Below are 22,883 nucleotides of genomic sequence, written 5' to 3'. Positions count from 1 at the left end.
TGAAAAACTGTGACTAGTACATACAATGTGAGTGGCTAGGAATGGTTGGATTTCTCACCCTTGCGGAGTTCAGTTGTGTAATGGCACATGCGTGGGAGACCGCTTGGAAACGCCCCAGTTACATCATGTGTGACAATAAACCACACTGCCATGACCACACAGCTCACTTCTCGCTTTTATTCCTTTGCAGCAACGCTTAGTCTGGCTTTTCAGCAATGCACCCTCCGCCCCTCTATTCCGTCCAACGCGGCCACGTAGCCGTGCAACGCTTTGCGCAACACGGGTGCACGTACGACAAGGCACAAGCAGTTCCGGATTTCTGCCTTTAAGGCGGCCTTGATGAAGCAACAGCAACAGGTCTCACAGGGCGCCCTATTGACCTCAAGTCCTCTAGTAAACCCAAGAGAAACCGCGACGGGCTGCGGCGCCAGCGCACGTCAACGGCAGGCGCGAAGTAACGATTATCAAATTACAGAGGAAATGTTTATACTAGGAGGTCGTTAGGTCGTCAGATGAGCACTGAGTCCGGTGATAAGGGAAACTGGAGACGCAGGAAGTGCCACACGTCCCCAGGCATACATACATGTGCACACACAGACACGACGCGCGCGCGCGCGTGTGTGTGCCTCTGACAGGTGGACCAAATTCAAAACATGGAAAGGGATAAAGGCATCATCTGCTCAAGCCATCATCAGACGACGTTTCGGATGCAAGTACTGTACGAGTAAAGAAAGCCGACACAACCCAATATCGCCATGAGTGCGACCCATGAGGCAGAACAAGACAGTCCAGGGAGGGAACACTGACGTCCGGTATTTAATGGTACACAATCTGGATGCGAGTACTGTACACATGTCCATGATCGAACTGGGCCTGCCAATACGCGGGGCCCAGCTCCCAACCCTGCGAACCCACACAGAGCCATATCTGTTCGTGTATATATATATATATATTATATATATATATTGGTTGGGTGGGCGGGTGGGTGGAAGAGTGGGTCAGTCCAGTCGACCAGTCGTTTGTTCCTCAACAATCTTAGTGCTGCAACACTGTCCCAAGGTTATTAGCAACCATTCCCCTCCCCTCCCCACAGAGCGAGTTCTTCGCAACAAACACTGCAACAAACATCAAGCAAACAGCTACCTTCGGATCGATTACCCACCTCCACGTGATTTTCACCCTACCACATGACTCGTGCAGACAGGGCACCTCAGTCATGCGGACGTGTAGTGAATACACGTCCCTAATCGGGAGTAGAGGTACCCGGGCCCCCCCAGGCCGTCATGTGTGAGGTAAGAACCCCCCTTGTGTGCGGCGGTGACATGTACGTGGACATGGACACGACCCCCCTCCCAGCTGATGAGGGGCTCGGCGGCCACCCACTGAGAGCGCCGCTAACCTATCTAGAGAGTTGGATTCCCTATGCCTAACTAGGCTCGACAAGGTGGTATCCTAGGAGGAGACCCCCACCTGCTGCTGGCCTCGACCCAAGTCGCTTCACCGCACCGCCTGCCACCCTCACGCAACTCGTAGGTTAATGAAATAGGGAATAATGCACAAGCGGCTCTACACACGTAGCCCTGCATACCTACGAACGCACACGCACACCCTGAGGCCTCAAACGGTGCCCGTCAAGACGGAGGGGGGTGACGGTGCACACATCGGTGTGCCATTCCGCGCCAACATGGCGGCCCAGCTAGCTGAAGCCAGTGCCGACCTCCCCTCGCCCGGCGGTTGCCCCGCTTCCCCCCCACCCGCCACCGCGACCGTCACCATCGTCTTGTCCCGCTAGGAACCGCAGGACGTCGTCATACAGCGCCTCCTTGGCGTCAATTCCCCAAATGAAATCCAGATGTTCGTATGCCTCCAGGTTCTTGGACAGCTGTACGACACCCGGTCCTAACGACTCGAGCAAGTATTCGAGGTCGATTGGGGTGGACAGCCGGTCCTGAGTACCTACAGTTCAGCGCAGCGCAGTACGATGTGAGGTGCAGTACGGTACTATACGACACGATATGGGTCACAGGTTGTTAAACCGAGAGGGAAGGAGAGGTAAGCAGCTGGCGGGGGATCTTCACGAAAACTCGGGCGGCTACGGGGAGAGGCTGGCATTGCACGGCCGGCGATGATGTGCGCGATGTAAGTTGCATCAGATCATCCTCAGCGGCAGCATCACAGCCAGCAAGATTGAAAGAGCAGCACCCCTTGTAACGGCCGTACAATTACCACAGCAAGAACGGATATTGGGACGGACACTGCACTGGGAAGGCAAGCTAGCCGTGCCTTGATCCATTCTGGCACAGGATCGCAACTTGCAGGCATGTACTTAAACGAAGTTCATATGTAACACATTTCAGCTACTCATCGGCGGCGTTCCTTCCGTCCCAAACCCATATACAACAGCACATGCGGCTTTAGAGCGCTTTCAGACAAGAGGACGTTCAGATCTGCCAGAAATAAATACGGCACATCATGGCAACATCGGAGGCTATTGAATGGAGTTTCGGAGAATTTTTAGATTTTGGTGGTTTTGGGTCTATTTGATTTGAAAGGGTCAGGTTTCAACCAGGGAGTGTACCGTACTGCTGTGCAAGTTAGTCGAGGCAGGCAGGCGGACACAAGCGCCTTTCATTTCAATTAAAAATGATAATAAAATGTTCGAATCAACATGAACGTACCAAAACGGTTATCTCCCGCGCTGAAATCCCGACTAACAGGGAAAGGACGGCCGCGCTACGGCTAAACTTCCTAGTGATTCGCCAAACGTCATCTTCGCCCGATAATATCTTGTACAATAACAGTACACGATTTGAAGATAGCTGAGACAACTTGCATTTGTTTGGCACAGAACTCCAAGCTCTATTGCCTAGGCTTGCGTGTTTGCGAAGACATAGGCGCTCACGCCCTTCAATGCAAGACAATAGTCGAAGAATTCCGATACGACGCGCCCGCAATGCATTGCTAGGCGACACTTTGCTATACAAATCGATAAATTGGTTTGAATTGAATTGCACCGCGCAGCGCAACGCAACGCAGATCCCAACCCTTTGGCATCCCCGAAGGGCATGAACAAAAAGGGGAATTCATCCCCTAGGGTTGTCCCCTTCGGGGGACGAAGTTTGACACAAAGGCATCCCCTTTAGTTCCCCTTTAGGGGATGAACAAAAAGGGGAACCAAAGGGGGAAGGGCTCAAGTTTGGTTGTCTTCTTTGGGCCGTCGTCGCCACGCCCCAAGCACTCCTCACCGTTCTCCTCTCGCAGCCCCTGCATCCCCCAACACGCATACACACGCACACACACACACACACACACGACCCACCCGTGAAGAGCGCCAACGGTGTCGCGATGGCCGTCAGGTTGTACCGCGGTGGCGAAATGCTGCCGTACATGAGCTGGTTGCAACGACCGCTCCTCGAGGCGCAGTTGACGCCGTAGTCGAAGAAGCTCATCGTGTTGGGCGCACGTGACCGTATCGCCTGCCGTACGTGCCGTATACAACTCACACATCCACGACAACACAACCACCTGTAAGGAAGCCGCTCACCCCGCCTCTTCCAATTTTCCCCCCCCCCTCCCGGGCGCCCTCCCCCCTGGGGCCCTCCCTGGGCGTCCCCCCCCGCCTTACTTGGGCCCAGTGCGCCATGTTCTGTACACTGGTCCCCGCGGGTGTGTACCTGAGGTACAGCGGCAGTCGGCTGTTGTCCAGGTTGTCAGGGTTGTAACCGCACAGCGCGGCTAGGAAGCTGACACACAAGTACGGCTGTACGGCGCACAGGCGGCCCTCCAGTTCCGCCATCAGCTGCTGACTGGGCAAGAACTCATGCAGCCCCAACAGCGTAAACATCTTGGGAAGGGGAGCGTGGGGAGGGAGGAAAGAAATATACATACGTACAGACACAATTAAGAACAAAGATACAGACAGACAGACACAGGCGTGCAACTTGGGAGGGAAGGGGAATATGAGGAAATCACCAGACTCAAAAACCGGCAAGGCAGAAAGGAAAGAGGAGGGCGGAGATAAAAAGATGTCGATAAATCGATAGATTGATAGCATGCGAAACAAGGATGCGAGGCGCCCAAGACGTACCACACAGCACAGCACTGCTGCCCCTAGCGTATACGGGTTGACGCCCCATCGCGCACTAGTTGGTTGATAAAGCCGGACACGCAGCCAGGTGGAGACGTCCACAGCATGACGCAATGCACAAGAAGTACATGATGATGATAGCGATGACAACTAAAATGGCATACAGTGTGCGGCATACAAAGGCGTATGTCCCTCCCTCCCTCCTTCAGCCCTCCCCCGCCTCACATCGTCCGTGTCCAAGGCCGCCATGGCCAGCAGCGGCACACTGGATATGTGTTTCGCCACCGCCACAGGAGCCAGCAACACCGCCCGCTCAACCCAGCCAGCCGGCACCGCCGGTCCGCCTCCGGCCCCCCTTCCTCGTCTACCCTCCCCACCCCCTGGGGGTGCGACACCCCGGCTGCCTGATAACGCCGCCAACAGCACGGTCGTGCCTTGACTGTGACCCACGTAGCGTAGTGACGTGGCACCCGACGTACGAAGAGCGTACTGCAGCATGGCCGGCATGTCGTACGCCGCAATTTCATCGTACGACCATTGCCAGAAGAGTTGGCTGGAGGGGTCAAGGTAGAGGTGCGTGCGGCTGAGGGTGCTGCCGCGGACGTTGCCCAGCCAGACGTCGTAGCCTGGTGGGATGGGGCAACATAGGATGGGACGGAGCGGTGGCCTTGTGATATGAGTGAGAGAGGGAAGGAGAAGCTGTGCAGCCAAAGGAGCGAGGGTCTTGGATCCCTCTACACCTCCTTCAAACCCTTTCGCCTTTGGGTACAGGTTAGCTGCGCCTTCCCACTCCACCCTGTTGACCTGCATCCGCCAATAGGAATGCCAGGCTACGTCCCGGGCCGTTGAGAAGGAAGCCCGCCGCGGAATCTAGTAGACCGTGCTGCAGGAACACAACAGGCCTGCGGGCGGCCTGGTCCGCTTTCTGATGCGAACCGACGGATGATCCCCATGTGGCGTTCGTGGCCGCCCGGCCATGAGGGATGCGCAGGATGCTTAAAATGAAACCATCGTCCGTTTGAACGTTGTGGACGTCCAGGGGGTAGCCATGCGGCACCACAAGCTCTGCGACCGAGGCCGTACTGACGTCAGCCTGGCTTTACAACGCTCCAGCTCCATGGTTCCCTAATGCGTAATGACTTACTGGCTATTTTCACAAGGGGATCGTCTTCTAGGAGGGACACGACTGCCGATTTGGAGTATATGTCGCGTGCTGCACTTGTGAGCAGCAGCACAAACCACAGAACGCAAAGCAATGACCGCAAACAACTTCGCATTTGTTTAAGGTTATATGAAGCCACTACCATGAGCAGTATGGCTTGCTAGAATAAGAGACTACATCATGCACCTTGTCGTGCCAACGGGCTTACCAGAATCGTTTGCCGCATGCTTCAATCACCCAAGATATTTTCTGATGGGGCTCCATGGTTATTGCTGCTGTTGTCTATGCGTTTAGCAGGCTACCAGCTTGCACGAGGACACAAAGCAGTAGCCAAACCCTTTGCAAGGCTTGCCGGTATCTGCAAAGCAAGCCGATCAACATAGCAGCTATATTTAATAACTTGACGTTCTTTAATAACTGTGCCGGTGCGACGTTGGATAGACTGACTTTGTCCCCACAGCCACTTGTTTAACAGCGTTCGTAGACGTGTGAATGATGGCAACCGCAATGCATCAAAATTTCGTTGGTGAAACGACATTTAAGGCGTCACGCAGCGTCCCACGTATTAGCTTACGGACCAACCGCTCGCTCGTGGTTCAGGTGAGTGGTATACTTTGGGGCACTGGGAGCCCACTATGGTTACACATCAGCTCAGCGGCTACGATTGCCTCTATCGGCAGTGTGTAGTCGTTATCATTATTGGACAAGGGGCCGATAGGCCCAAACGCTCGCACGCTCTCCATCTAACAGGGAATCCTTGGCTGCCCGTCGGGCCTATGGCTGTTGTTTATAATCACATATCGTGGCTTTCCAGCCGTCCCGATTCCTTGCAGGTGCTTGTGCCTCGACACATCGCAACACGCATGCCTCTTTACAGCTCTGCATTCCCCGCCCTGCACGTCTCCTTTCAGTGCTCCAAGGCAAGCCCGGCTCCCTCATCGCCAGACGGAGCCCCCGGCAAGCATCCCAACAAGCGCGGGCTGCTGCCCGGCAGCGGCGGCAAGAAGGCCAGGCAGCCCGGGCTGTACGAGGTGCGGGTGGTGACACCGCCACCACGCTCACTCGGCATCTACGCGCTGCCGCCCAACACGCAATGCGGCGAGGAAATCGACGTGGAGGGCGCCAGCTACGTCGTGACAACCGTTGTACTGCAATATAAACTTCGGGGCGGCAAGTACGTCCGGGACCACAACCGTCTAGACGTACAGCCCACGGGGCGATGGCTTGTGAACCAAATGCTAGAGGACCTGATTAAGGCTCGCTACGTGGGCCCCACAGGCAACCAGGACTGATGACATCATTGCAGTACGGCTTGGTGGTTGGTTAGTTGTTAGTTCTTAGCTGGCTAGGTGCTACTGGCCTGTAACGTAGGCGGCTGGCTGGGTTTCCACCTCTTCGACTCCATCTCTCCGCCAGCAGCATCGCCCCGTCGCCCGCATCTCGTCGAGTTGTGTCGTGTCGTGTCGTGTGGATGGCCGCAGTCGGGGGATTGCGCCTGATGGTGCCTGGTGGTGGTCGGTTAGGCCTCCGAGCAGCCAAGCAGCTAGCTAGCCAGCTGATGGCTATGCGGGTCACCCCTCATGCCCTCCCAAGTAGCCTCCGACGGAGATACCTCCGGCGATGTGTGATGTGAGTCCGCAGAGAGAAATAGCGCGAGCGATGTGTGTTGGGACTGAGGGGGCCCTGACGAAAATGGGTCTTGCTGCGTGAGGAGGAGGTGACCTACTAGTACTTGTAAGCATGACTTGTGAAGAAATGGAGAGCCTATGGCTAATGAAGTTCTCCCGCTTCGTTTTGGCCGCTTCGTCGCTGGTGCGGCTCAGTTTGCAGTGGATGGATGAAATGGCGGCTGAATGGCGGAATGGCAGCCGACGACTGACTCCGGCATATGCGACGACGTGAGCATGTGGCTGTGTGGGTTGTGGAGGCGGAATGGGGGGTAGACCTGGGTAAGGGATCCCGAAGGAATCTGTTTTCCCTCGGAGATGACTGCCCATGAAATGGCTGGCTAGAGCTAGGGCGGGTGGGCAGGGTAGGGGAGATTGGCCATCGCCTTGCCTGCGGTAGCCTTGGTTCATTAAGTGGCGGTGCCTGACTGGGACAGGTGTACCGGAGCTGTGGCTGCCGTCCACCTTAGGCCGGCCGTGTACTTGTGTCCTGGGCAAGACGAGAGTTGCTACAGGGCTGCTTGCACTGAGTGTGTTAGGCCCCGCCGGGGGGCCCGATAGTTGCACTGAAGTGTGCGCAGTGGGACGACTAGATGCACAGGCTATATGGCAGCTGAGTGTGAGCGACGGAGAAGGACACGACGTATGGCCGCCACCACATCACGTCAGATCAGGTCAGGCCCCGGGTATGTGAGTGGCGGGAGAGTGTTGCCGGATTGCCGGCGTGCCTGGTCTGTAGCTTGTCGGCTTAGGTTGCCTAGGTCGAAGTGAAGTTTGTTGGTTACGTGGGCCGTCCGTCGTTAGGGCGCTTTTTGGTTTAGGGAGGGGTGATTTATACAGCGCAGTGGTGCGACTAACTTTGGTTTTTTATTATTTCTTTTCCTTCAGCGATCGTGGGGCGGTTGTGTGTGTGGATAGCCTGGTGGTCGCCCTTCCGGGGCCACTACAGCGGAGGCGAATATACGCTAGATGCCCACTGTTCCGCCAGGGCCGGGGCCAGGGCCTCCCGACTGGGGAATGGCGATAAGAGGACACGGATCGAATGCGTTGACAGTCACATGGCCGCTGAAGTTTCTTCCCCAAGGACCGGAGCTTGGGGATACATTTTTTCCCTAAAACACTCAGAGCTGGTTTCCTTTGTGTATTGCACTCATGGAAACTGGGGGCGGAGGGTCCCTAGGCGCAAAGCGAAGCTCGCGACGTGCGTCTGAGTGGATTTCATGTTGCTATCCAACAATAAGGGTAGGGGGAGTTTGTAAAGCCGCTACAATTGCTAGCAGTGGCTGCGGATGAGGTTATGGGAGAAAGGGCGCGACTGGATAGACGGCCAGGAGGGACGGGTCTCGGAGCAGTAAAGCCGCCCAGCTTCGCAGCGCATCTTGCCGCGCAGGAGGCACTGCCTGTCAACGTCGAAAACTTTAACTCAACCGTCCAAAGTTGCACGTATCTATTGCGTTATAGACGATAGCCGCAGTCGCCGTCGCCAGCACAGCAAAGCGGCTTGCCGTGAGCTGTGAATATCAACTGTCGGACCTGTCTGTTTGTCGGGATGCTGGCCGGTCAAACAGTTCGACACGTTCTGGAGGATTACGCTTTGGCTGGAGCGTTGCATTTCTGCCCTCGGTGCATCCAGTTCATTTCTTGTACTGTTTTAAGAGCCCTGAACTTCCCTAGGTGGAGGCAGATGGGAGGCTCGACTGCGAATTGGTAGTGTTTTGCGCCACAACAGCGGTACGAAATTGAGCATCATGCATCATGCACCGAGGCTCTGTAAAATTGATATTTGAGTACTGCTCCACTCGAAAAAAGGCGAATGTGCCCTCTCTTGTCGGTCACTCTTTTCTGCAGTGGAGGAGGACACCACGCGATGCATGTGTTATAGGTAGCTGTACCTATGTGAGCGTAGGATTCAGGACCTTCACACGTGTTCAAGGGTTGGGGCCAAACAGCGGCTGCGAGGTGGGCGCGTCCCAACGAACTTTTCCGAGAGGGAAGGCTTATCGACACCGGTTTGCTGCGTCCTTCAAGCTATGCTTTTGTGTTTTGTTTCAAGTGTAATTTTTTCTATGCAATTATTGCATCGAGGCATCCGAGGCAGCGGAAACTGGTCGATGCCGCACTCTCTTCGGGTCTTATTTATTGCCATTGGAAACCTCAAAGCAACAAAAATTTGTAGCTGTTATTATTGTTATGTGTCCCAGATGGATATACATCAGCCACGTCAACGTTTGAGAGCCCTCCTCCAAGGGTCCCACCTGTCAACGAGCACTCGCCCACCTCACAATAGCTCAGACCCGCCTAAAATCATTCAATAAAGTCACCTTATGGGTACCATAACCTCCTGCCCATCTGTGCGCAAGGAGTTAGGAACTCAGAAGTAGCGCGCCCGCCTCCGAACCGTACGGCTGTGCCCTATCGCCCCGCAAATAAGCCGAGCGGGTCACACCCGCATATCACGCCACCTAAGTTTTGATAGTAAGTCTTCCCCTGTGACCCTCAGCCTCATCAACAATAACCTCACAAGATTCCCGTGTCGCAACTTATTGCTGTCTGGGCTTTGCTACTTTAGTCCCCATAGTCTTCGGTGTCACTAAAGTAGCAAGTGAGAAGCTCAACCAAGCCGAGCAGCATCCTCGAGCGGCAGGGTCGGCGTTCCTTGCAGGTTCGAACGGGGTGGTTCTGTGATGCTGCCGTTCTGGGTCGGCGAGGGCGGTTCAGTGCACCCACATCCTCGTGAGATGAAGTCGATGAAACATCATGTTTTGCATTTAATTCGGTTATGTTGCTGTTGCTGTCACCCTGCACTCAACTGCGTCGATCGTGCATGGGCCAGGTCCATTGGGTCTCTTGCGATTTACATGCCATCATGTCGAATAGCTCTGCACATTCTTAGCTGTAATACAACACCTGTTATGGAGTCAAACATCGCGAGCTGGCTTGGTTTATGTCGTGATGGCGCGGACACACAATGTGGCCCGTCGTAACTCCATATGTCCATTGAGGATGAAATTGATGCGTTGCAAATGTATCGCACACATGTTTTTGTCCACGTATTGCTTTGGCACAAAGCCGTATTTTGGATACAACTATCGCTACCGGACGGGCCGTTTTCAAGTAACCCCGGCCTAAAACTATTCCATTCACAACTTTTCGCAGGTTGAGCAACTCAGCCTTAGGACCTGTCTTTCTCAAGATCTCTTAGCTAAATTGGCATTCGTCGCCTCTCCGGGCTTACCACGACGGCGCCAAGTTAAGCAAAAGCCGAGGGACACTGAGCCCTTGTAATCCTGTTTTCAGTCCCGAAACCCAACATGGATTTGCCTGGATACTACAATGGCGCAAGAGGGGACATGACATACGTCGGTGAGTCGCGGCGTGCGTGCTGTGCACTGCAATGTCCCGTTGCAACGCAACCTTTAAAAATACATTGGCTTTATTGCCTTGCAGATTCTGCCGAAAAGCAGGATAAGCAGGGCTTCCTGAAGGGGCTCTTGGGTAGCAAGGACGAAGGTGAGCAAGCGGTTGCCGTGTTGTCGGCCTTCGGCTAGAGTGCTGCTCTCACACAGAATACGGGCATCACTTTCACCTCTTGCCATTACAAATACATTTTTTTGGAACAAATAAAAGTAATTTTGGTATCTTGTGAACAGGAGTCGAATACCAGGTGCATGAGACGTCTGGAGCCGATGCAGTTGCATTTGGGCAAACCAGTTTTGCACCTTTAGCATAAGTATTCACACCATTCAATAACATTGTAAAATCCTGCGGCATTATCGTTTCCTCCTGCGGCATTATCGTTTCCTCGGCATGTAACGGACTCGGGATTCGCAAACCGCGGACCCCGCCCGACTTACTTGCAGCCAAGAAGCTTTCACCCAAGCCTTCTGCGCCGGCATCGGCGTCTGTGCCAAAGAAGTTTATGGACATGATCAGCCCTCTGCTGCTGGGCTCCTCCACCAGCAGCAGCGCAGCCAACAGCCCCGCGGCGCACCACCACGCGCAACAGCCCAAGTCACCCGCCGCCCCGCCGGCCGTGTCAGCCTTCTCTAAGGCCGCCGCCGCCCTCAATAATGCAGCGGCGGTGCAGGTCTGCGCCACGGACGGCTGCGCGGCTGTGGATGCTCAGAACATGTCACGCGCTATGAGCTACAACAGCGGCCTCACAGAGTACGTGAACAAGATGAAGATCTCGGAGGCGGGATCTCCAGCAGCGCCGGAGCCTGCGCCTGTCAGCACCACCGCAGCTGCCGCTGGCAAGCGCAGCAAAATTTCGAACGATAGCACCCTCTCGAGCAGCTCGTCCGTCTCTGCGATGTCGATCCAATCGAGTCGTTCTGTTGGCGCCCCCGCCGCCCCCATGTCCCATCATTCGGGCCTGGTTGGCCACGCCCATTCCCACGTCCACGGGCAGCAGGCCCACCCCCTTTCCCACAGTCATCACCAGCAGCTTCCCCTCCATGCCCATCAACACGCCGGCACGCAAGCCCAGCAGCAGCAGCAGCAGTCAGCGCCTCTCTCAGCGGGCCACCAGGCCGGTGCCCCACTCAACTCCCATGCCTATGCCTCCAACCTGGATCGCTTGCTGGAGGCGGCCCGCTTCTGCCAGCTGCCGCAGTCAGGGCGACCGCTACAGCCCATGCCCGCGGACCCGCTCGCCAACCCTCACCACGGACCCACCATTCCGCTGGTGGTTTCGCCCAACTTGCCGCCCCGCATGCAGCGGTCGCAGTGGCGCCTTTCAGACTATGCGTTGGGCGATAAGCTGTACACAGGCTACGCCAGCACGGTTTATAAGGCGGTTTGCCGTGCGTCGGGCGAAGTGGTGGTGCTCAAGATTTACCACCTCATGTCGGTGTGCGACCTGTACAAGTACCAAATTTACAGGGAGGTTCGGGTGCACTCGAGCCTGTGTCACGAGAATATCGTGCACCTGTACGCTGCGTTCCAGGTGCGTAAGGCTGCCATGGGTCAGCGCACGGGAGGGAGTAGTAGGGGGTTTGGCGGAAGTGGGTGACGAGGTGGAGATTTGTGCGCTTGCGGTAAAGGTCTACTGCCTGCTTTGGTGCCTCGCTGATTTCCCTTCTGGGTAGTGGTGCATTTGGACTGTTTTCAAACCGTCAATGAGTTGTTGATGTTTGCCCCGCTTGATTGTTTTGCTACGGGCAATGCAGCTATATCGCCTCTGCATTTATAGCTGCTGGACATTTAATGGGCCTTAAGGGCGTTGCAACTCACTACCGTCGCATAGAATTTGATTTATTAGTCCCCTCCATCCGCGGCCTGTATGCCTGTATGTGTTCCCAGCTTATTAAACCCATGCCATGCTGTCTTCACTGCTCGCAGGAGGGTGATAAGGTCATTCTGGTCCAAGAGTATGCAGACGGCTCGGACCTGTTCACGCTGCTACACAAGTACGGCGGCCGCTTGACGGAGCGCCTGGCCGTACAGTTGGTTTTGGAGCCCTTCCTTCGTGTGCTGCAGTACCTGCACAGCCGCGCCATCATCCACCGCGATATTAAGCCCGAAAACATCTTGTTCAACAAGGCCATGTGCCTTAAGCTCGGAGACTTTGGCCTGGCCATTGACCTGCGGGAAGAGCGCGCCGTCACCCGCGCCGGGGTAAGTGGGGTTTCGCAGCGAGTGGATAGGCGGGCCTGACAGCGGGCCGGCACCGTTTCCATGGCCTTTAGAGTCATCGCTCGAGAACTGGACACTGGATTATAGCTATATAGATACATACCAACGAACATCAATGAAGATGACGCTGTGCATCCGCACGGGCAGCTGGCATCTAGACGGATCTAATTAGGCAACTCGCATGTCGCATTTGCATTGCAGACGTCGTCCTGCCTGAGCTATAAGTTTCTTTTATACGGACAATGGAATATCACAAGTGAACAATCATACAATTATACTGTTTTGCCAGAAATATTTTCAGGAATTCTTATTTGCGCGGCTCCGGCCTAACATCGTTACCACCTCACCTGAACAGGCACTTTTTCCAAGACTAAAACGACCGTTTTGTCTCCATTCCTTTTCCTCCCCTTTCAGACCTTGGATTACATGGCTCCTGAAGTCCTCCGTTGCCCCTTCAAGTCGCGCCCTGAAGAAAACAAGGAGAACGACCGTCTGCACTACTCAGCCCGCGTCGACGCCTGGGCTGTGGGTGTCCTGACCTACGAGCTGCTCGTTGGCTTCCCTCCCTTCTTTGACCAGTCGCGCACCTCGACTGAGGACCGCATCGTACACTCGATGCCTGCCTTCCCAGCTGGCATGTCTGATGAGGCCCGCGCCTTCATATCGTCGGCCTTGTCCAAGCACGCCAACGAGCGCCCCACCATACTCGAGATGCTTCATCATCCATGGATTGCGCGCTTCTCAGCTAGGCGCAGCATGCGCAGCATGGCCAGTTCAGGCTCGCCACTGCCGTCGCCTTCCGCTGCCACGCCTCGCCGCCCAGCACCGCCTGCAGGCGCAACACTCCAGCAACCGCCGGCATTGCAGAGTCCTGGCAGCGGCCCTGTCACGCCGCTGCGGCCACCCGCGCCGGCGCCATCGGCGGCCTCGTCGGGCTACCCCACCCTAGGGTCGCTCGTCGGCAGCGGTATGGCCACCGTGGACGTAGCCAAGATGCACCATCACACGCACCACGCACCGCCCTCTCCACAGTCGCCTCTCGTCATGAAATCGAGCAGTGAAAGCACGGAGCTCAACTCGCGCTTCTCGCACGGCAGCTCGAATGCGTCTATGCAAATGTGACGGGCTTGCCCTGGCGCGCAGAGGCGCAACCCTTGTTCGTGCCTGGAGGGGCTCTTGGCGCGGGATGTGGCGGACCTGACGACCGGCGCCGCTGCCGGCCGCGATGGCGGTGGCTCTTCTGCGGCCGGCTCATGGGTGCTGTCCAGGGAGGGCCGAGACCTGATGCGCCAGGGCTTGGATCGTACACGAGTAGAGGTGTTTTGCGAGGAGGTGCCCCAGTCCTGGATGGCCCGGTATCAGGGCCATGTGGACGGGGTAGAGATTGGGCGGAGGCTCTTTGCGCTCCGCAGCTGTGCTTTGGCCCAAACTCCAGCCCAGGCGCCGCCTTCTGTTGCTGTCTTGCCGACAATGGCTTCGACTCAGCGGCTGGCTCTGAGCAAGGCCACATCGTTTCCGTCGCTGTCGCCACGCGCCCTACCGTTTTTGCGCGTTGGCGGCGGTGGGGGATTCGGCGGGGTCCAAGGGATTAACGGTGTTGGCTGTTCGGGTCCGCAGCAACAGCAACAGCAGCAACAGCAACAGCAGGGGGGCTTTGCTGGCCCGCCGGGGCTGTTGTCCCCCAATGGAATGACGGCGGAGCGGCTGATGGTGGGCTTGCTGTCGCAGTGGATGACGTGGCATGGCTTACGTAATGGCAGGGGTGACGTACAGTAGCCTGGGCCGAGGTTAGGTTGGCTCGCGTTACAGAAGAGCATTGTGAATGGATGATATGGATAAGGATGGTGAGGGCTTTTCCAGGGCCAGTTTTTCTTAGTGGTGCTCGAAGGAAGCAAGCAAGCAGAGAGGCGGATCATGGGAAACAAGGATTCCCGTTTGCGACAAGTTCAGTGACCAAAGTTGACGTGGCTCTCGACCAGTCGACCAAGACATGTATGCTTTTCCAGAAGCAAGTTAAGTTCCCAGACAAGTTATAATAAGGACGTTGAAATCCGCATTCGTAAAGGGGTGCATGCATGAAGGCGACTCTCTGCGCTCCCAATGGTTTGGGGCTCGGACGCGTTGGTTCGGTTCGGAGGTGGAAGGGGGCTCTTTTGCGTGCCGTTGCTGCTCCCTCCCGCCGTGTCGACTGTTGCCAAGGTGGGACTGCGCACGAAGCCGTCGGTAAATCTAAGAATGTTGGACTATTGTTTGGCGACCCATATTTAGATGACCCCCTGACTGATTGATTGTTTGAGCGAGCAGGCCGCCTGGAGCTGATTCGCCCAGCGTGCGCTCTGTTGACGGATCTCGCAGAAGCTGACCTCGAGAGCGGGCTAGGTTAAGGGAGCGAAGGTAGTGGAGGAGTACCCAGGAATGGGGAAAGGGGTATTAATAGCCTACTGGTGCGCTGCACATGGGAAGCTCGTGCGCCTGCTGACCCGTTGTGGGCCGCACCCCTAGCACAGCATTTCGTAGCGCATAGAACTGTGTTTTATGCAGGACCTTCTCTTGGTTGCTGTTATGAGGAACTCTTTTGTCACCCAATTAAACTTCGTTTACTTCAGCAGATCGGCCAAATCAGCCCTGCTGCGTGTAGCCAACCCAGTCAGTCTTTTAGTTATAATATAATAGCCGTTGCTAGTAAATCTCTCTCTTTTCTTTTCACTGTATGCCTTCTTCCTCTTCATGGTGGTGTGCTCTTTGCTTTTTGTTGTACCGACTACATGGAACTATTGAAGAATTAATAAGGGATGTCTCTTCCGTTGTAATCTTTTTGCTTCCTATTTCACAGAATAATGTTTCCTTACGTAGAGCATGGAGTGGCCTTATTGACCCGATGGGTCTTTTGGGCCCCCAAGTCCCAGACCGACAAGCCAGTCAAGGTTAAGCGATGGACGCAAATAAACGCCACCAGGTCGGATTCTAACTGCATGGGGTTCTTGCCTTCAGTCTTGCCAAGCCTACTTGTGGGTCTTCCTCGCGAGACACGTATTCAGGGGTGGAATGCTGCCAGGGTGATGCTTGCCAGGAAGGAAAGGGTTTGAACTAGCCACTGTCATCGCAACTATATTCATGAGCTATATGCTATATAGGCCTTCGATTACGTCGTACAATATAGGGTTAATAGGTATTTCAACGGGGCACATCCAGCAGTAGATTCCCGCGTTACAACAATTGTACGATATTGGTCTATACATTGTGTGTGTTGGGCCCTGCAAACCAACTGAGCACAAAAGATTCTACACTGAGGACATAGCATCAAAGCAGCTCACTGCAACATCCACAGTATAAAATCCACGCACATTTCGGAGGTCCTGAAATTGCACATCCAACGGATTGCCCTGCCCGTCCAACAAGGGGTTTCCGCAAAGTGGGATGGGACAACACCACGCCCTAAGGGCGAAATGTGAATCTACAAGGACAGGTTGAGGCAGGCAGGTCTACTGTTATGAGACGTGTCAACGCCGGGTAATCTCCCGATACTGGCCTTCCAAGGAATGTGATACAAGTGCCCTGGCGCATGTCTCCCCTAACAGTAAGCAAGCAAAGCGGGTGGGCCGCCAGGTGGACATGACACATGATAGCAAAGGAGAATTTGAGTCCAAAAGGGAGAGGCGTTGAACATCCCACACATACCGATAATACCTCTAATTGCCAAGCAGGCATGACGAGCGCATACGTGCTACGTAATAGGAAGGAGCCCGAACCCTCCAGTGGCTGGTGGAAACGGCATGTACGCAACGCCCGGAACCGGTGCCTGGCGGCGCTCAGTATTGTCTCGGGCAGAGGGCGGGAGACTACGGCCGCAAAGTTCGCCATTAAATTATAGTCATCACTAAAGCGCGTGGCAACCCCGTGAACTCCATGTGGTACGTAGTAACATCACCGGACATAACACCTCAGTTGGTACGCTCAATCGTAGAAAAGGACGGCAGAGGGGAGGTCTCCGAATTCCTCGTCCTCGATCGAAGATGAGCGGTGAGGGCAGGCGGCGTTGTACGAACCGCGTGCGTTTAGTTCTCAGGCCAGCTCAGGCTGCCTGCGCTAGTGATAAGCATTTCCTACCATATAGCTGCAATTTTGTCCTGGTATCTTCCCATAGGATTTCCCATTACCCTTCTCCTTGGACTTGTCTTCTGCCCCTTTGTCCTTGCGCCTTGCACCTGCACGAGCATTGCCCATGCTGGCCCGGCTACCGGGTAGAGGTTCCAAAACCCACAACATTTGCGTGGACAGCCTTACAATCTTTGGCCGGCATTGTGCTCCCTCAATCCCGAGTTTCATTTTCGAGCACCTTGCACGCTGATGGAGAGCTTAATTGGTTGTTGACACAATAACCAAATCTCTACTGCTTGTACAATAGACATATAGGGAGCTTAGTGCTGATCAATAGAACTTACAGTCATGCTGTGTCCAACCAAGGAAATCCTGTGTGTTCAGAGCTATTTAAATTGAAAGAAGAAGAGTAAACGACAGTTGACGATATTTCGTACGAGCCGTACCACCGAAGCGGCAAGAAATTCGGAGGGGAACCCCAAACCATCCTCTTTCCACGAGTTGCAGTAACGGGTAGCAACCCGTCTTCTTTTCGTAACCCGTTTTCTCTGCTTTTACAAAGGTGAGGAATTGGTTGGGCGGCATGGCGGCTTCAGTGTCTCGGACAGCAAATCCTTCCTTAGCGTTTCAAAAGTGCGCTCAGCAGCTTATTTCTTGGCAGCTCGGTTACAACGGCTTCTTAACAAAACATGGCCGCCACGATGTCTGACGCCGACCTGTTGAGTGCTGGCAGTATTCGTGAGCTTTGGTCCTCCTATCTTCCCTATCCCCAGGAGCGCAAAGATGTCTGAGGGCAAGGTGCATCTCTCCATCGTTATGTGAGTACCTGTGCCTTAACTGCTCCTGGATGCTCAGAGGAATCTAACAATTTTGGTTGCAAAATGTCTCTAGTTATTTGCCTGTTGCTTCAAAAGTTTTGTAGATATTACGCGATCGATCGATCCGAATGTTAGTTTTGTCCACTAAACGTTGGCTGTCGCGGGTTATGCAGTTGCGGCCATGTCGACTCTGGCAAGTCGACCACGACTGGCCGCCTGCTGTTCGAGCTCGGCGGTATCCCTGAGCGTGAGCTGGAGAAGCTGAAGGAGGAGGCCGCTGCTCTGGGCAAGTCCTCGTTCGCCTTCGCTTTCTATATGGATCGCGCCAAGGAGGAGCGTGAGCGCGGTGTGACGATTGCATGCACCACTAAGGAGTTCTTCACGGAGAAGTGGCACTACACCATTATTGACGCCCCGGGTGAGGAAAAAAGGGGTCATTCCTTCAGGGGCATCTGGACGATAGCAGAGGTGGACTGATTTCGAGGAGGGGGGTTGCCGCCGGGCCTCGACCAGTCTGCAACGGTCCTTCATGGTATATATTGTTGCCCTTGCCGCCAGGTCACCGCGACTTCATCAAGAACATGATTTCGGGTGCTGCCCAGGCTGATGTGTGCCTGCTGATGGTGCCTGCTGATGGTAACTTCACTACTGCCATCCAGAAGGGTGACCACAAGGTGCGTACATTGATGTATTCTCACCCTAAAGGAAGTGTGTTTTGTTTGCTAATGGGATTCTTAAGTACTTTCATCAAGCCGTCGACATGGCTGTACGGCTTTTGGTGGGGTTAGCCGGATCCCCATGCGCATTGCTATGGTTGAACCCAAGACACATAAATTGTAGTTGTCTACAAATCCATTGATTACATGTATCTCGATTAACCTCTGGCACAGGCCGGTGAGATCCAGGGCCAGACTCGCCAGCACGCCCGTCTCATCAACCTGCTGGGTGTGAAGCAGCTGATTGTGGGTGTGAACAAGATGGACTCCGATACCGCTGGTTACAAGAAGGAGCGCTATGATGAGATTGCCAACGAGATGAAGCACATGCTTGTCCGCGTTGGCTGGAAGGAGGACTTCGTGAATAAGTCCGTGCCCATCCTGCCCATCTCGGGCTGGCTCGGCGACAATCTGATTGCTAAGGTGAGCCCCTGCGTACTGTCCTGGGTTGCTCCTTTCCGCTCATAGCCTGCTGCCCATTGACCTTTTGATCGTACTTGGTGTCGCGCAGTCGGCAAACATGCCCTGGTACACTGGTCAGACGGTTGTGAACCTCTCGGGTGAGAAGGTCGCGGTGCACACTCTGCTCGACGCGCTGAACGCCTTCGTCGTTGTTCCGGAGCGCAAGGTGGACGCGCCTCTGCGCCTGCCCATCTCCGGCGCTTACAAGATCAAGGGTGTGGGTGATGTGCTGGCTGGCCGCGTGGAGCAGGGTGTCGTCAAGCCCGGTGATGAGGTCATTTTCCTCCCGACGCACACCGCTGCTAACCCCTGCACCGGCAAGGTGTTCACTGTGGAGATGCACCACAAGCGTGTAGACAAGGCTGGCCCAGGTGACAACGTCGGCATGAACATTAAGGTGCGTGAGCTCACTTGATTGTAAGAATGAGCTTGTTTGCAGTATTTGAGGATATGTAGGCCATCAAGAACTCTCCATGGGTCACCAGACCAATGACTTGTCCTATCTTCACCCTAACTGCGCTAGGGTCTGGACAAGGGCAACATGCCCCGCACTGGCGACGTGATGATCCTGAAGTCGGACAGCACCTTGAAGATTGTGAAGGATTTCACTGCTCAGATCCAGACCCTGGATATTCCCGGCGAGGTCAAGAAGGGTTACTCTCCCATCGGCTTCGTGCGTTGCGGTCGCTCGGCCTGCCGCATGTCCAACATTAACTGGAAGGTGGGCAAGGAGACTGGTGGCAAGAAGATGGAGTCGCCTGTCGGCCTGAAGGCGAACGAGATGGCTGAGGTGGTCTTCGAGCCAACCCAGCCTCTAATTGTTGATTCCTTCAAGAACTGCGAGGGTCTGTCCCGCATTGCCTTCCTGGATGGCAACACCGCAGTCATGCTTGGCAAGGTGGTGTCCGTAACCCACAAGTAGATCCCTGCCCTCACACGGTATCCGCCGGCAATGCTTTTGGCAGGCGGTCCTGTCAAGTTGAGCGCCGTAGAAATTTCAGGGCCGGAGGATGTTGCCTGGGTGGTCTCGAAGTATCCTAATCAGATTTCAGGCAAGGTGTTGACTTTTGCATCGAGTCGTGTATCCTGCGCGTGCGGGTGTCATTGGTGTCGTAGACGATGGTACGGAAAACGATTGGATTTGGCGGTTGAGGTGTTTACGTTTGTCGTACATCAACGTTCTTCCCATCGTAGTTTGCTTGCAGATGCTACACTGCAGTTTGATCCAGGGGAACATTACACGTCGCATCCAGCATTCTGCAGAAGTCCTATCTACAACTGATTTGTAAGCGCACCGAACTGGGATTTGTGTAAAAAAATGTCCTAGGCTTAAACGGGAAATCATGGTGTACATTTGCAATTAGTACCTTCGCAACAACTGGTGCTTAAGATACGACAAGTTGGGTGTCGGCTTCCTCGAAGCCGTAAAAAGGGCGGGCCCCCCCTGCATCCGTACAGGCCGGTAGCTAGCGCGGCACGCGCGACAATTGATGGGTAGTGTCAACGCGGTGGGAGATGTGCTTTGTTGCAGCAGTGCTGATGGTGTGAGAGCTTGCACCGGCGGAATCGTCAGCACCGCCTCCGGGCTCCACACGAATCGCATCCATCCCGGGTGCATGCCGCATGGACAGTGCGGCAGACCGCAAGTCGGAATGTCCGTGCGGGCAAATGGTAACGAAAGCTGGGTGAATTTCGGTGCTGTCTGATGTTTATCCCCGAAGCGCCAGCGGCCTCAGCAATCCGCCCCACAGCCGCGGGCTTCATCGAGGCACACCGCAAGTCTCCGGAGGCCCCGAGCATTGGCTAAAGTAAATGAGCAGCTTGCGTATTTCTTAGAGAAATGTAAGCAAATTTGTCGGCCTGCTGGTGGCAAGTCGGAATGCCCGTGCGGGCAAATGGTAACACAAGCTGGGTGTTCAAGTTATCATACGCTATCATCTCGGAAATCAATGATTAGATACACGGCACCTTTTTGAGATGAAATTTAGCCCGAGAGGCGTTGATGTGACTTTGGCCTCGGTCAATTGAGGCAGCCAAAGTTGTTTGTGCTCATACGATTTTTGTTGGCTACAGGCGAGATACCTTGCGATAGAGAATGCTATATAGTACCTATAACGCGTATCAGCCGGGCGAGATATTATGTATGTTGTTACAGGGTGGTTAACTTCGCCAGCGGCCCCCTTTCCCGGGGCAGTCCCTGCTCTCCCCTGCTAGAGGGGCACCCTAATCCGTCACCCCATCCGACTTCAGAATGTATTCGTTGAGTTCGGCAACTCACCACCAGCATCCAACCAAATCTAGCGGATCAACGGCGCATCAACTTAGTTCCTGGTCAGCTCGCAAGTTGATATTATCACGTCCTACACCGTCCATAAGATGGGGGGCCACCTCCCATTTCATCACCCCTCAAACACCCGAGGAGCCGGCAGGCGGATTTGAACCCGGGTCGACTGGGTCAACTGGGAGCAGAAGTCAGGCCTTAACCTCTGCCAGCCGCCTGCCGAGATATTATGTTTGGTCCGTTACACACACGCACACACACACACGGACATGGGCAATCCTACAGGTCGGGGCCCCCCTGGGCGCTTCGCGCTGGGGCCCCGCCCAAAAAAACATAGCCACCAACGCTACGATTGTGACTCATTATCTAAAGACATCAGGGTCTTGCTTTGGAACGTGTGGGGTTTGTCGGTAGCTAAGCTCACCGACCCATCTTTCCTCCGCATTGCCCAGGACCACGATGTGCTAGTATTTACGGAAACACACTGTTCGGCGCAGGCCGGGAAGCCGGCCAAGGCCCTGGCCCTGCCAGGGTTTCAACTGCATGTAGCTGAGCGAGCCTGTAGAGGCGGAGCCGGGCCCCAGACGGGCCGGCTGCACGGGGGTGTGTCTGTTTATATCCGGGACGCGATTGCCCGGGATGTCACTTTGTTGAGGGTTGACACGGATATTGCGGGCTGCGAGTCTATTTGGTTGCGTTTGGGCAGCAAGCAAACAGGTCAGGATAGCACCCTGGTGGGTGCATGCTACGTCTCCCCCAGGGCGTCGGTAGTACACCACGCGTCCCTGAGGGCACACGAGTCTGACGGACAAGCAGCGGACGAAGTGTTTGATCATCTGGCCACCGTCGTGGGCGCCCTCCGCCAGTCGGGTGAGAGGATCCTGCTTCTGGGGGATTGGAACGCGCGCGTGGGGGGGCTGCCCAACCACCTCTCCGACATCCCGGACCTAGACTATCTTGACGATTTAGGAGAGGAGGTCGGGTGCCCTTTTGTGGACGGCGAGGCATACAGAGCACTGCTGGGTGTGCCCCGCCGGTCGCTAGATCAGGAGCATAATGCGTTTGGACGTAAACTGCTCGAGTTGTGCCGGGTTTCAGAAGTTGTCATTCTCAATGGGCGGGCACCGGGTGACACTGAGGGCAGGCTCACATACGAGTCCAGCCGGGGGGGAGGCAGCATGATTGACCTTGTGCTTGCGTCCCCTTCTTTGTACCCGTGCGTGCGTTCCTTCCGTGTCCTGCCACAGCAATCTTTTTACCGTGAAGAACGCCGCTTGAGTGATCATAACCCCGTGTCCCTTCACCTCGCGTCGGTTTGGAGGCCGGACCGGCCACCCACGCGTAAACCCAAGCCGACGTTTCTTGTCTCTGAGGCGCACAGGTACACAGACATGTTCTACAACCCGGAGGCCCCCCCTGTGGTTGGTGTCCGGGCGGTTGTGGATTCCCTGCGTGCTGGCCAGATTGGTGTCACCCAGGCGGTGGACACTATCGAACGGATTTTGCTGGGTTGCTTCGGTGATGCCTTCAGGCCCGGGCCGGTTTTTAACGGCAAGGCGGCGTGGTGGAATGATGAGTGTGCTGCGGCTAAGCAGGCCATGTTGCAGTATCGGTCTGATGTGATGAAGTGGGGGTGTGCTGCCCCGGCTATGGGGCATACGAGTTTTCAAGAGTTACGTCGTCAGTTTAATCGTGCTAAGCGTAACGCGCGACGGGATCACCGGCTGCGAGCCTTGGAGTTATTCATAGCTACATGCAAACGGGATGCGAAGACCCTATGGCAACGTCTGAACGGTAAGCCAGCGTCCAGATGCAATGTGGAAGACGTGTCGGAGTGGACGGACTACTTCGATCGCCTTTATAATGCCTCAGCCTCCTTCGATGAGGTGCAGGAGGCCCGTGTCTGTGCCATTCTCAACTGTATCAATCTCGGTGCGGGCTCCCAAGTCGGGGCG

The 22,883-nt window shown here is 55.2% G+C and overlaps 4 protein-coding genes across 4 annotated transcripts; 3 read left to right on the top strand and 1 right to left on the bottom strand.

The window, feature by feature from the left end:
• Window positions 1-1,786: 1,786 nt before the first annotated feature.
• VOLCADRAFT_43059 (uncharacterized protein) lies at window positions 1,787-5,168 on the bottom strand (the record flags this gene model as incomplete). The annotated part of the gene is made up of 5 exons (XM_002947839.1): window positions 1,787-1,948; window positions 3,309-3,476; window positions 3,626-3,976; window positions 4,514-4,713; window positions 4,892-5,168. Coding segments are annotated over 5 exons (1,158 nt in total), but the record flags the coding sequence as incomplete, so codon positions are not given.
• Window positions 5,169-6,112: 944 nt separating this feature from the next.
• Window positions 6,113-6,541, top strand: VOLCADRAFT_57739 (uncharacterized protein; the record flags this gene model as incomplete). The annotated part of the gene is made up of 1 exon (XM_002947989.1): window positions 6,113-6,541. One exon carries the CDS (start codon window positions 6,113-6,115, stop codon window positions 6,539-6,541), a length of 429 nt encoding a protein of 142 aa, XP_002948035.1.
• Window positions 6,542-9,392: 2,851 nt separating this feature from the next.
• On the top strand, window positions 9,393-15,378 carry alk3 (serine/threonine protein kinase). Its single transcript, XM_002947988.1, has 9 exons — window positions 9,393-9,578; window positions 10,073-10,279; window positions 10,364-10,426; window positions 10,777-11,144; window positions 11,406-11,864; window positions 12,260-12,535; window positions 12,968-13,325; window positions 13,389-13,671; window positions 13,822-15,378. Exons 2-9 carry the CDS (start codon window positions 10,228-10,230, stop codon window positions 14,327-14,329), a joined length of 2,367 nt encoding a protein of 788 aa, XP_002948034.1. The 5' UTR covers window positions 9,393-9,578; window positions 10,073-10,227; the 3' UTR covers window positions 14,330-15,378.
• Window positions 15,379-17,148: 1,770 nt separating this feature from the next.
• On the top strand, window positions 17,149-20,692 carry eef1 (eukaryotic translation elongation factor 1 alpha 2). The gene is made up of 7 exons (XM_002947987.1): window positions 17,149-17,213; window positions 17,425-17,469; window positions 17,643-17,887; window positions 18,028-18,143; window positions 18,360-18,608; window positions 18,697-19,044; window positions 19,171-20,692. The coding sequence occupies exons 2-7, from the start codon at window positions 17,435-17,437 to the stop codon at window positions 19,567-19,569; spliced, it is 1,392 nt and encodes a 463-aa protein (XP_002948033.1). The 5' UTR covers window positions 17,149-17,213; window positions 17,425-17,434; the 3' UTR covers window positions 19,570-20,692.
• The last annotated feature ends 2,191 nt before the right edge of the window (window positions 20,693-22,883 follow it).

Source organism: Volvox carteri, assembly GCF_000143455.1.
Source record: "Volvox carteri f. nagariensis unplaced genomic scaffold VOLCAscaffold_8, whole genome shotgun sequence".
Taxonomy (NCBI): Eukaryota; Viridiplantae; Chlorophyta; class Chlorophyceae; order Chlamydomonadales; family Volvocaceae; genus Volvox; species Volvox carteri.
The sequence above is the reverse complement of the archived record's forward strand: the minus strand, read 5'-3'. Positions and strand labels throughout refer to the sequence as shown.

Coding starts and splice junctions, on each gene's coding strand:
- eef1 (XM_002947987.1), top strand. CDS start 17,435: ATGTCTGAGGGCAAGGTGCATCTCTCCATCGTTAT. Junction 18,609..18,696: donor GCGACAATCTGATTGCTAAG/GTGAGCCCCTGC, acceptor GGTGTCGCGCAG/TCGGCAAACATGCCCTGGTA. Junction 19,045..19,170: donor ACGTCGGCATGAACATTAAG/GTGCGTGAGCTC, acceptor TAACTGCGCTAG/GGTCTGGACAAGGGCAACAT.
- alk3 (XM_002947988.1), top strand. CDS start 10,228: ATGGATTTGCCTGGATACTACAATGGCGCAAGAGGGGACATGACATAC. Junction 11,865..12,259: donor ACCTGTACGCTGCGTTCCAG/GTGCGTAAGGCT, acceptor CACTGCTCGCAG/GAGGGTGATAAGGTCATTCT. Junction 13,672..13,821: donor TCGAATGCGTCTATGCAAAT/GTGACGGGCTTG, acceptor GGTGCTGTCCAG/GGAGGGCCGAGACCTGATGC.